Source organism: Diprion similis, chromosome 1 (assembly GCF_021155765.1).
Source record: "Diprion similis isolate iyDipSimi1 chromosome 1, iyDipSimi1.1, whole genome shotgun sequence".
NCBI classification, from domain to species: domain Eukaryota; kingdom Metazoa; phylum Arthropoda; class Insecta; order Hymenoptera; family Diprionidae; genus Diprion; species Diprion similis.
The window spans coordinates 11,696,176-11,710,605 of NC_060105.1; the positions used below are offsets into that span (position 1 = coordinate 11,696,176).

Consider the following 14,430-nt stretch of genomic DNA (forward strand, 5'->3'; position numbering starts at 1 on the left):
CGTGTACGATACAGTATGCTTTTTAAAGTTTATACCAAGTAAAATAATAATATATTTTTCCGACCGCTTTGAAGAACCTGTGGGTGGGTACAACGAATATTCGTTCCATTAGGTGTTCCAGCCCACCAAGTATATTAATAGACTAAAACTGACAGGCGAACCAAACCAGACGTGCGCTGCTCTCTATTACCCCCTTTTCCTCCTCCTCCTTCTTCCTCCTCCCCCTCTCCCCTTCCTGCCCCCCCCCCCCCCCCCCCCCCCCGGATTATTGCACGTGTAATTTAACCATACTTTACAGGATTGTGAAAAGAACGATAGAACTAGCGTTACGGGCGGTCAAGGAGGGACTTCGATGAAATTTCGGTGATATGGTGTTTTTTGTTTTTCAAATGACTAGAAAAGACCTCGTCAAAAATTTTTTCCAACAAAATTTAGGTTATGATCGAATTTGTTTTGGAAAAAAATTTCAATCTTCTGTGATGAAAGTGTGTGCGCAAGGAACTTTTGGGAGTGGTACGCTGGAAATTTTCTACCCACAGTTCCTTGCGCATAAACTTTCATCGCAGATTATAATTTTTTTTTCACGACGTATAATACTGTAATCTAAATTTTGTTGGGAGAAATTTTTGATCACATCTTTTTTAGTCGTTTTTAAAATCAAGAACTCGATATTATCAAAATTTCACTGTAGTCTTCCTTTAACTATATCGTAATTAACACGGTGCTTAGATTTATCTTCAGCAACAAAAAATTTCCGTTGTTGCACACTTAAGATCAGATTCAAAAATGTACTTCTTTTATATAGCTCTGAAATAGCTCCGGGATAAAAATATTTGCATGTTTATACATCATAGTATGCATGTCATGTATATTTTGAACGAGTGAAACTTTTGCATGATAATTCTGGTAGACATTGTTTTTTTTTTTTTTTCAACACTCGTGTTAAATTTTTATTCCAAAAACTTTTTACATGAATATTTATATAGTTAGTTGGATCAAAGTTTCATGTATGATCCACACGCTATTTTCTGAAAATTGATATATTTTTATAACGAATTTTTCTCAGTTTTTCGCTGTTATTCTATACAAAGATGTTCAACTTTTTTGCTAAAAAATATGGACGTCTTTTGTTGTACGCGTACCTTAATCTCGTTTCTTCTGCAAAACTTATGTGTGCCTCTTTTATTTGATTGAAATAAATCTTTCTTCATCCGAGGCAGGGACGGTAAAAATTCAAAAATGGATTTTAAAACAATTCAATTACATTGGCTGTTTTCAAGACTCATTTATAATCAGCAGTTTCTTCTATAAATAAATCTAATTTATTGCGAAATCTTTAGTTGAACGAAAAAGGTGATTATTTTTTAATCCCACTAACTTTCATGTACAGTCTCAATCAACAGATCGCGGATATCTCAGACATCAAAATGCAAAATTCATGTGTAAATCCACGGAACCGAACTTTCAAAAATTTCTTTGACCGTATCATCAACTTTCGTAAATCATTTAATATTTGAAAAAAAAAATAATATCAAGCATATAAAGTCTACGAAATGACTAGACACGTAAATATTCATGGTTTGTCCAATCTAGCGCCAATGATCCGCGTCATAATAATTATGCGCCGCCATTTTGTGCTGAGTGATTATTGCCACATCAAAGCTGAACAGATGTGATAAATATTTGGTACATATATTTATTCGACAACTGATTCTGCGTACTGAAAACATTAAGATTTTTCCCGCAACATTGTTTTTCACGAATCAGAGTTCAAAGTACTTTCTCATTGATTTAAGAAAATATTCAGTTCAACCTAACCTATGCACACCAAACAATTCACCTTAATTGAATAATTCTTGTCTATTTTTCAAAAACCTTCTTCATTAGATACTAATTTCAGCAGTCATTTATTCGTGTTAAAAAATGTTGTTTACTGTGGATAGTATTTGTTTACTTGGTACTCAAATAAACGATTTTTTTCTGCGGAGAAAGAAAATAAGATGTTGGATTGTGAGAATCGAAAATTGTGAGAAAATGTTTTTTTCGAGAACTCGAATATCAAACAAAAACAGATGCTGACCTGAAATCAGCAGACGCGTACTATTTCAATAAAAATCTACTATTATTAGCCGAATTGGATTGTAAACGCTTCAACTGCTCGTGAGGTACACGCTGCATCTAACTTATCTGCAAATCATGTATGGGTCATTCCACGAAGTTTCGATCAAGATCGGAAGTTGAGATCTTAGATTTGCCCCAGAATCTTCAAGTCCCGTTAATTTAAACGTTCTTGTTTAACAAATGTCATCTGAGATATCATTTAATTCATTACGAAAAACACCTTTTCCAAAATCTAAAAATGTTCAGGAAAATCTAGTAAAATAGAGCAGAATTTCGTAACTTAATTGAATTTTAGAATTTGGAATTTAATAATAAAAAATGTCTATTCCCATTCAATTTTCAACCTACTCAATTTTTCTCGGCTCTCCCGTGTACGGTAAACTGTAAATAGATCGATGGATTTAAAATTTTCTAAGGCCAACAAAAATAGGTAGCTATAAGTACAGGTAAATCCGATAAGTAATTCGAGTCTTTTGAAAAGCAGAGAAACATTATGAAATCCTAAGTAGGATTGTTAATGATTGAATAAGAAAATGGAGAGACGTTATTGAACATTGTAAAATTTTTCAGCCAATTTCAAGCCTATCAGGTCGATTTTTGGCAATTGATTGATCAAAAAATAATATCCTTGCTCAAGAAAAGAGACCATTTGGATAACCATTACTATTTTCGTTTTGTATTGGGCCTAATTTTGGAGTAATCAACTCCACAAATTCTCGGAAATCCGGTGTGCAATTGCGAGTTACAGTTTCCTTTTTGTCAGACAATCAAAATTGTCTAGGGAGGGGGGGGGGGGGGGGGGGGGGGGGTGAAGTTTCAAATTTGAAAGCTTCGTTAGCGCCCAATTCCGAATTATTCGGTGAAGAAACTTGAAGTGAAGAAATTAAACTTACAAAACAACAAAGTTTCGAAATGCGAGATTCAGAAAGCTAACGAGTTACGATGAAGCAATGTTCCGTGAAGTGAAGTTCCAATTGATGAAGACTCCGAAAAATAAAGTTTCGATAGAATAAAATTCCGAAAGTTAAAATATACTCATATTGCATAGTATACTCAACGAGTGGATGTAAAAAATCAGAAAAACCGAAAATCAAAATGACCAGAATTCCAAACGTGAAAATATCGAAAATCCAAAACAAAGAAAGATCCAAGTGGCAAAATTTCACTAAGCCAGAAATTCAGAGAACCGAAAATCTCTGACCATTCAGAATTTCGTTGTTTCAGATTTTGATATTTTCTCATTTTCGAACTTTCGGAACTTTGACTTGTACAAGTTATGCCCTTTCGGAATTTGGCCGTTCTGGAACTGTACATTTTTGGAATTTTCGGCTTTCGGATCATTCGAAACTTTCACGTTTCGTCAAAATTATTTTGAAATCTTAACTCCGCCCCATTGAGGGGAGTGAGATAAAGGTCGAGGCATGGTTAGAGCAACTAACTGCGGAACGAGTATAATCTATAAATATTAACGAGAAGATTTACACGTGTTCCTTGGCACGTGTTTGTAAGGGCACGCATTAGGCCTTAGATATGAGGCAGGTGCGAGGAAAGGGTAAAAATCACAAACACATCGCACCGATATATATTTTTTATCCTTATTTATCCTACCAAAATCAACGTGAACTGATTTTCACACAATTGTTCTGGAATTTCGGCTTTTGTCTCAACCGCGATGAACATTATACTCAATCGTAAACGACGAAAAGATACTTTTCTTTGTTATTTTATGCTGAAATCATTGTTTACAAACCATTGAACTAGCGGTACTTGTTTATATAGGTAAGTGTTAGATTGTTCAAAGAAAATTTGGTTTCTCGAGTTGAACCAGTTTTCAATTGTTTCCATTTTTTTTTTCTCATGTTCCAAGTCCATAGACAGGCATTGAATAAAGTTTCTTAGAGATCACTGGCCTCGTATTTCAATTAAATACAACATTGAGATAAGCTTGATAAGAAATTCAAACATCATTACAGTGTCAGACCAAAGATAATAATTTTGTTTTGTTTTGAAGATTTTGAAGCAGTGTTTTATCACAGGACAGACAATCATGCTGAATAAATTCTATCTTATATCTAAACACTCAAGTTTCTATTTTTAGCTTTCTCCTCCTGTTTTCAAAGGAAAAAAGAATAAAAGATGTTACTATAATCACCCCAAAAATGAAAAGTTGAGTCCTCAGTAGATCTTGAAATTTCAAGAAATGATGTTATTTCGAGCGTGGATCAACGGATACGGATAATTTTGAATCTTGCATGTTAAAGCAAAAATTTTCCGTATTCTACAAAAAATTCTCCCTGCCCTTAAAAAATCATCACATGAAAAGTATACGTGATACGTACGTTTTCTCACTGTATTTTGATTCGGGAGGATCGAATCTATGATAATTATATATATAATAATAAAAACGAGGAGAAATAAGTGTTTTTCTTTTCTTTTTTTTTTCCTTGCACAACAATATAAAATATAATGAAATAAAATACACCAGATTCGAATGGAACAACTATATAATCTAACCTAACCTAACCTAACCTAATCTTCACGTCGATGTCACGAGACCGAGTTTCTTGAGAGCAATTAGGAATTCAAAAGAATCAGATGGATGGATGGTGATAAAGAAATCTAAAATAACTGAGCGACAATTTCTATTCGAAGTTGGGTGTTTCTGCCCCAAGAGCTATTATCGTCGCAACGCATTCTGAAGCACGTGCCGATACCTCCAGGCAAATTCTTTTCAATACCCTTTCGCAAACGCGTGCTGCAATTATAAAACGCCATTAGCCTGGTGTGCAGGTATAAACACGCGGAGCACGGTAATAATTCGGCCCTGTGACATTTTGGACTTCCTGCAGCTGTACAAACATGAGTTAAACAAAATAGCTATTAAACGTTCCCTATTTAAACTGTATTTTGCGGTTGCTGTTGAATACGGCACAGCTCTTCACATCTGTTGTTACATCGACCTGGTTTGTTCCTACAAGTACCAAATGTTTGGAATAAACAAGAGGCGCTAATGTTACGTGTCCTGACAGAATAAACGCCTATTTTCACTCTAAATATCGCGGACCCGTTGTTCGTTGTATTTTTAACAAAAGTTTGATCGATTTCTATACAAACAAATACCCGAGTAGACGATCAATTCAAATTCCTGTAAGAATTGGGTTATATGACGATTAAAAATAGTCATTTTTTCATTTTGATGGAAGTTTTTTCCGCTCCTGTTCTCGTATGAATATTTATAATCACTTGACCGTTTCCTTAGCGTGTTTCCAAAATAAATGATAATTGGAAATAATTAAGATATGACTGAATCATCGAGTCTGGAAATAAGTATGCACTATATAATGAACAAAGCGTATCAGTTAGTAAATTAATTTTAGAATTTATTCACAGAAAAAGTTACGGTAAAATATTGAAAATTTTAAACAATTGAGCAGTTGTGGATTCGTTCTTATCTCATATTCTGAAGTTGTCCAAGACTCTTTATTTTAGTAAGTACGGGCACTTTTTTATCTTGAATCTGTAACTGTATATACATTCTTGAAAGAAATTGCGGATTTCAAAATGAATCAAAAGGCAACCAAACTTTCAAAAGTGATGTATTATATATATTAGGTTCGTTCTTAACAGGGTTGTTTTTGAATTTTATGCTCTCAAGGGCTTAGACGCTTTCAAATTGGTAAAAAAAAAAAAAGATCCATGGAGATTTGAGCTCTCTACATCAATACAAATTGTAAGATAGTCCGCTTTGTGATTGAAGTATTTTATGAAAATAACACGGAAAAATTGCGTTTCGTTCTTTTGAGATTTTATAAGTCATGAACGAATTGAACGCTCTACAAAAAATCTCTGTTGCATAAAATTTGTAAATGAAAGCGTTCGTACGTTAACTAACGTTCAAAGTTTAATTTTGTAGAAAAAATACTTTTCCTTCACCCTATCCGCGATCGAACGAAAAATTTCCGAACACGTGCGCCGACACGAAGCTTTTCCGCACCTATCCTCTCTCGTTGAGCGTCAGGTCGGAAGTGAATTTTCTTACCACGCTCATCCGAATCTAGCTGCGGCCGAAATTTCATTAAATAATAGTTATGATCCTTCCCGACGACAGCGCTGGCGCAGATAATTCTCGGATTTGTAATTCGGAGTGGGGGTAACAGTCTGTTCCTTCATACTGTGCAGACATATATATATCGAGAAAAAGCGTTGTGAGCGCCACGCAGCGGCGAAAAGAAGAGTTACTATTTCCTTGAGTTTTTGCATCACGTGTAGCGCCGTGTTGGGCCTCCTAGTTTACCAGTCTTCCGCAATCGGTGGTCCGAGGATCATGGGTCCAAGACTGGAGCACGACAACCGAGCCAAGTTTTCGAGATAATCTCAAAGAGGTGCAAGTATGAGAGGAGGAAATAAATTTTCCACCAAACCTGTACGGAACGTACAACTTTCGGGGCCACGCATGAACGGGAAGTTGTACCTACTTACCGATGCAGGTGGTGAAAAATAAGTTACGTCACACGGGAGTGAAAAAGGCTATTCGAACTGCGTGGAATAACCTACTTTCCCTCCCTTGGTGCGTAATGTACTAATACCTTGACGCAATGATGTTAATGTTCGCAATAATTTGGTTTTTACGCACAGGCATTGAAAAGTTCACTTTTAGTGGCAGTTTTCGTTCCGTGAAGTGACGCTTTATACAGCAGCGAACAAAGTTGCGGAATAAAGTCTTTATTTCGCAGTTTTGATGCGCAGTTCGAAGTGCGCATCCCAAACTGCCGAATAAAGTAGCTTCGTCGAACAGATCGCGACATAACCTCACTCTTCGTTTTGCTTTTCAATGCCCATACCGTAAAAAATATTGTATGTGGCATGCCCGTAAACCATTTTTTGGCTCGGATAATTTATCCTAGCCAAAAAAACAGGCGGTTTACGGGCCAGCCACATAAATAGCTATTATTACCGTTTGTGGATTCCGGTAACAAATCCCAATTGCGGCGGCTGCGATCGAGATACAAATGTCTAGTTGCTGGACACACACACACACACACACGGAAAACTATCGATGACACTTGTTCTGTTGGTTACGGTGTTGTTCTTCTGACTAAATGCTATTGGCCCGTCGGCAGAAGGGTCGACCGTCGCCCCCTTCCCTCCCCCTTTCGCCTTCGGCGGTTCTCAGACTCGAAAATGATCATTCTGTCAAGTATAGCTACGAAATTAACAATGGTGTTATAAAATATATTGCATATTTTTTGAATGTTACAAAATTTAAGATAGATTCGTGTAATTACATTCTTCTAGAATCTTATATCATTGAGTTTAGGGGAATAAAGAGCCACCTCGGTTTTGAAGTCAAAAACAGGACAACTCGCTTTTAAAGTTGAAAAAGGGGACACGTCGCAAGTAAATTTTCGTATTACAAATTTTAATTATATAATATTTTTAATAGAGAATCAAATAAAATAGAAGAAGTTTATACAAAAGGGAATATAGCTAAATTTAATAGATTTAAAACAAAAATAAAATTCATTAATTATCACTTGTGAAACATGTTTAGTTATGTCACTTGTATTAAATATGACATTTTTATTATTGGTAAAGTGATAACTGCATGAAATGAATAAGAAGTCTTTTTTTCTTCCACAGGCAAAGTACGTACGCGATTAATGCAATATATACAATATTAAGACAATAAATAATGAACAATCTACGGAAAGTAAAATGGAAATAATGGTACGTTTACAAGCCACGTCGTTATGACATTCTTTTTTTTGCAACTTTTATTGCACATGATAATATACCTGCATTATAATTTTTAAAAATTAAAAATTTTCCACTTTCAAAAACAATTCAGCAAGCAAAGAAATTATAATTTGAAATGAAATATAAATTTATAAGAAAAATCTACGACGTGTCCTGTTTTTGAAAATCAAAACGACGTGTCCCCTTTTGCAACTTTAAAATCGCGTTGTCCTGTTTTTCACTTAAAAACCGAGGAGTCTTTTTTTTTCAAGCTCAAAACCGACGACTGATACTGTGACCTGATCACAATTCACGAAAAATATGTATTTTCCATTATCGTCAGTCTATTCGTCAACGACATATAAAATTTCAAAAAGTATAAAAATTCAAAAACCACCCCATTAAGAACCACCCAAATATAGATATCAACGGTGCATGAGTTTCTTCTCACACTTGTGGAAGCAAGACTTGTCTATCCACACATATAACTATACGTAAACTTGGATACTTGGATTGGCAGAGCGACAAGCAGCGAGTAGAAAAGCTCGGAGGTTTTCAGTGACCAGAGGAAGACGTTCTGGTCAGTACAAACCCCGTCTAAAGTCGTGAAACTATTTCTAGTGGTGAATGAAACATTTGGCTCAGCAATGATCTATAAATTGTGTCCCCACCCAGCAGGAGGCGTAAGCGTGCCACGATCAGGTCCGAGGTCGCATAACCCCGCTAAACGCAAAACAGAAAGTGCAATTTCGACCGGAGATCATCCACGTCAATGCTGCTTGATATAGATTTTTATCATGTGCACGAGAAGGACATATATATCTGAGCACGCGTCGCGCATAACTCTTTTCGCAGCATTGCCAAATCTGCGAACGTTGCTTGAACGGAGCGATAACTCTGTGTACAAATGCATTAACATACCTACAGTACCGACGGTAGGTAACCGCCGCATCTCTTCTCCGCGTAAACAAAACTCAACGTCTATTTTTCGAACTACTGAACCAATTTTCATTCTTTTTTTTTTTTGTTGTCGATAGCTACAACGTCTGGCCAGGTTTTCATTGTTTTGTTACAACCAGATCAACAGTTTTTCAGTTATGAAGTTATTTGTAAGCGAATTGAGAACCGGATCACGTACTTATGCGAATGCTGACTAGACTCTTACATATGTATAGAGGTTATGTTCAAGAGTTTTCAAGTCCAGCTCTACAAAAAAGTCGTGGAGAGCGTATGGCTATGGTTTATAGTTTTGCCATAAAAAGCATTTGAAAAGGCAAGCACGGCAGGTAAATGTTCGTTTAAAGAATGGCCAAATATTTTCTTTGAACACGAAAATTTCAATCGAGAAACAAGCTTATTAACTTTGAAGGAAGAGTTTTTCAAATTCTCAACAAGTCATTATGAAATAATTAATACCTCCATTATAACTTAATTGTATATGCCGCATTAAATTTCGACTCTTAAGTTTCTGCCCACGTTCAAAATTTTGGTCGTAGATATTGTTGAATAGTGAAAGTTGCATGTCAGTGTGCATTGAGACAAGATAATCATTATGAATTGCCCGATCATCCAAGCTCCACGTGTCACCTTATATACAAATTATAAGTTGAATTTACGTAAGAGTTTTTCACTCATCGTTTCACTCATCGACGGGTAGCTATGAAAAATGCATTAAAAAATATAGAGATTAGATAATCAACGTTCATTTTCCCAAAAACCATTTCACCTCGACTTGTACCGTCACAATTGCCTCTCCGAATCCAATGAAATCCCTTATTTTTCTAGACCTTCCTGCACCTACTAAAAAAATGTCTCCTTTTTGCGATTAGCACATCCATACCTATAAAAATGGACACCTTGTAGTCATGGCTATACACAACAAACGACAATACGTAAAAATAAGTTAGAATCACGAATGCGAGACGCACTGCGGAAGAAGGCCATATCAGGACTTCCGAGTTGTCGCTGATCGCCATCCGCTGGCACTTATGCATGGTGCTCATACAGCACGAAGATACATACATAGTACGTGTACACTTCATCGGAGCTACGTGTTTGTTCGTATACAACGCTTGTACGTGCAGCTCAGCCGACAATAATATGCCACTAATTATTAAGCAGAACATGTATCATTTTTGTCGTATTATTAGGCACCTTTCGGATCCGTGTCCAACACGTGTCTGCATTGAGGATACAATGTAGTTCCATCTTGTTTCATTGGACAACTCGATGCAGTGTGAAATTTTATTGAACTGTGACCATTGCATGTGCCGACATCGTTGCACTAAGACAATAATTTTTACGAATAGTTATTATAGAAAATTTGTAATGTTCAAAATTTATTGTTCAGTTAAGAAATCTTGTGATGAACTTCACTGTAATTTTTCTTCGATCCATTACTCTGTTAATCAAGATGCAGTGGTCAAGGTTACTTACTGCAAAAATTGTCCAACGAATTTTGTTTATAGATGTTCAACTCGACTATTTGGTACCGTTGACAGCACACCATATTAACGGTGACCTGTAAGGTTTGTGGTTGAAACAACTCACCTACAGTTGCCATTTACAAATATGTGCATTTTGACTATCTCACATTGATCAATGATGTGATAAACTTTGTTAATAATTGGTTTTGTTGTGCGGTATAACAATAAGTAAAATAATGCATGGCTGATAGAGAAACTTTTTTTTATGGTACGTGGTAACAGCAATTACAACATTCGTCTTATGATGCCGATATACTTAGTTCCGACTAACATTTCTCCATGGTTTGGATTACTTTATCCATAAATTTATTAACTATATACAAATATCATCAATCACGCCAATAAATTTGAAGTAAAAAACACTTGATGATTTTTCAAGTGATTTTAGTAACAAATCTCGACTGTCACCTTAGGAAACTATATTTTATAGTATAGTTGATCAGAATTTTGTCTCAGTTCGTTAGACACTGATCTAATTGAAAATCACTCCGCATTCAATATTGTAGTCAAATTAGGTACCCACCTCACCACCTACATGACTCAATGGTACGGACCGAGAGAAAGTTTTAGTTCGTCTCTTTTAATTCGTGGCTATTTTTCAACGAGCTGTATTATGCAAAAAAGAAGCCTGGCATGTAAAAAAAATTTCTCAATGGTATTCAAAATACAGATTACCAAACAGTGGCTTACTTTTTGATCAAGAAATATTAAGAATTGTTCAGATTTATTATGATATGAGTCACTTGTTAAGTAAAAGCGAAAAAAATTCTTCATTCTTTCAAAAGAACTTGCGAAAGATTATTCGAGAAAAAAAAACAGTCTACAACTGACGTAAATTGTATTTTATATTTCTTTGTAATTCGCGTTATTATATAACGTATCGAATAATAACGATAATTTTTTATATATCTACCTAAACTTTGAATCTTCTGGATTTCAATAAAAATACGAATAATTTAAAGAAACAAATCAACAATATTCGTACATTTGTTCAAAAGTTGTAGCAATTTAAACAAAAAAAAAAAAAAAAAAAACCATACACCCGAAAAATCTGTAGAAAGAAGTATTTGTAAAATGCAATTGGCAATAGTCATTCAGGTAAATCAAAATTGTTTCTGGGGGAAAATGAAGAAATACCTATATTCTAAAAGTCACCAAAGAATGATGAATATTTTTTTTGTTTCTTTAGTTTTTTGTCCTTTGACATTTCGTGTGAGAGTTGAATATCCTTTACCTTTTTTTGTGCCATTAAGCTACGACTAAAAATTTATATTCTGTGTACCTACCATCTTATCCGTGAGTTAAATTTTCATACTCTGTTTACCATAATTCTGTAAACAGTGTTAAATGTGTGTCAATCAGCCATTCTTTAGAGTCTAGATAATTAGATTACTTTTCGAAACGAAGCTGGCAATATGTAGCAAATAAATATGCTGTAATTCTGATTTGCAGAAATTTGTATTATTAAACTGATGACGATAAGTATGAGATTTTATTATTTTTTTTTCTTTTTCAGAATGAACGATTTTCTGCCTCTCGATGACAATGGCTGTTGGTAAGCATAATCATTTTTCTTAACATTTTAATATTCCAGTTAAAAATGGTAGAGTCAGCATCAATTTTTTTCCGCAAAGTTACGTAACACTGCCGTATCAAAAAATTTCAATAATTATGTAATAATTGTTTTGAAAAATATTGCGTTCGCCAGTTTTCCCTGATTTCAAATCAAAATAAAGTATATAATTATTGTATTATACATTATTAATCTGAATATATTCAAGTAAAGAAAGTAGTGAAAATTATTACAATTTTTGTGCGTACATCGAATAAAATTGTTGAGGTTTTGGTATATTTTACTCTATTTGAGTAAATTTTATTTGAATTAGGCGAATGATTTTAGGATTCCAAAGAGACTTGATTATTTTATTAGTGGTAATACAATAGTTAGATACGAAAATAGGAATGAATCTAATCCAATATTCTTTTTCCTAGTATGTAGTAGATACTCACAGCGTTATTTATTTAATATTGAACTGACCCCTGAGTAACAAAGAACCGCTCATGTGGGTTTCTGATAAAATTGGCTGCCTTAGTCGTTCTCGCGGGCAGTATTCAACAAATGACTTTGTTTATTGTGAGATCTCTTTCTATTATTTATTACATTCCAAAAAAATCAACGAAGCAATGAGTGAAAAAAAGCAAATAAAAAAAGTATTAGTAACAATCAAATTAAGTTTACTACCTTCGGCAAGGTGGTTACATTGCAGCCAATATAAATTCCATCAACATATACACAACAAGAAATGCAAATTACTTCTACATTGCAATTAGACCTTAGTGGAAATTTAAAAACAATTTATAGAGGTTGTCAGATTAGGTGATTCGTCAAGAGATCGATGTGATCATAAAAGTTGATACACTTTTTTAAATAAATATAATTAACGAAATTGATTTCGAATTTGATTATCGTTCAGTAAAATTTGGTACCGTAACAAATAAAAGTTGTAGCGAATTTTTCTTATCCACAACAAATATGACCATTTTCCAACATGGCGGAGAAAGCAGGTAGAAAAACTTGCTCAACAATTTGAGGTTAAGGTTTTTCTAAGCCACCCCTAGACACTATACAAAAATTAGCATTCTCGGTTCATCTGCATTTATATGCCTTTTCCATCCCTTGAAACCCTTCAAATTTCTTACAAATTTTTTCTCACTGATTTTTTTAGTTATAGCTTGTTTTTGAACAGATTTTTTGATTTGGTACAAGATTATTAGATAGTTGACCACCAGATGTTTAACACTTATCGGTTAGTTGGTCAGTTGTTGACTGTTTAAAAAAAAAACGAAGTGGACTGGCCTTCGTTGGTTAATATCCGGTAGAATTTCAAAGTGTTTTGAAAAAGTAGAAAAGGTCGGAAATGTTGTTCGTTGCAAGAAAGTGGAAAACGGATTAGGTACGCGTGTAAAGTTAAACAATACGCGACCTTCACACGGACACGTTGTCTAGGGTGGACACCACCGTCCACATCTGTCCACCAATTGAGTGTTGTAAACTGGGAAACCTGGGCGTTGGAAATCAAGTAAGAAATATTTGTGTATCTATTCATTGTCGAAATGGTTATTTATTGTTTAATTGGAGTTAGTTTTGTACCAAAACATCGTCTTGCCAGATGTGTACTGGTTCGTATGGACTGACCTGGCTAGAATCTATTCTATCTATACTCTACCTTGGAGTATTGTAGATAGTAGTCGTCCTTAGCTGGTTTGATAGGTTAAAGAATTTGAATGTAAGTTGGTATACGTGATGACATTACTTGATAAGAGTTTAGAAGTATAATTTAGAAATTACACGTGTAATTTATATGTTACTATCAAAATTGTGTGCTCACAGTAGCAATAAAAAGTTCTATAATAATGCAACTGAAATTACAACAATATATTATTTTACCCAGCAGGCCTAGAGTCCAAAATTTATTATTATTCTGAACCGGGTATTCTAATTTAAAATCTAGTTAGCTAGCTGTTTTGAAGTGGATTAGGTATCAGCTAACTCAAATATTATTAATGAATTATCTCAGATCGAGCAGCAAGGCAGACACAATGGATCGGAGGCTATAGTATCGACTTGCGACTACGGGCTAAATTTGTTTAAAAAAAAGTTACATACTTTCAACTTACTGTACCAAATGCGCGTATTTAGATTCGCAAATAAATTTTAGGGTAAAGAAAGGCAAAAATATTGTGCCTTACGCAAAAAAGAGATAACATTTTAGGCTAAGATCAACTTGTTATTTGCTTTATTGCAAATTTGCAATATAGCCAAACATTGAGTATTCGTTGAAATAGTATATTTGTAAGCTGCGACGTTTGCTTTGAAACTACAATAATAAAATTAAATATCGGAGTTATAAACCAAGACTTAGATGATCATTTTCTATTTTTAATCGCTTTAAAATTGTGAAAAATGCAATAAATTTCTGCGATTTTACTCTGAGATCGCTCATTTTATTCAGAAGTTCTAATACGTGCTGCAATTTCATTCCAAAACTTTTTTTTTAGTTCCGTATTAGTATGGTTAAGTATTTGA

At 34.5% G+C, this 14,430-nt stretch overlaps 1 protein-coding gene across 1 annotated transcript in view; it reads left to right on the plus strand.

The window, feature by feature from the left end:
- The first annotated feature begins 11,864 nt into the window (after positions 1–11,864).
- LOC124410570 (phosphoinositide 3-kinase adapter protein 1) overlaps positions 11,865–14,430 on the plus strand; it is a 49,372-nt gene continuing 46,806 nt past the window's right edge. The window contains exon 1 of the mRNA XM_046889054.1: positions 11,865–11,898. Coding sequence (XP_046745010.1) covers positions 11,883–11,898 — 16 coding nt within the window. The 5' untranslated portion in view covers positions 11,865–11,882. The remainder of the gene's footprint in view (positions 11,899–14,430) is intronic.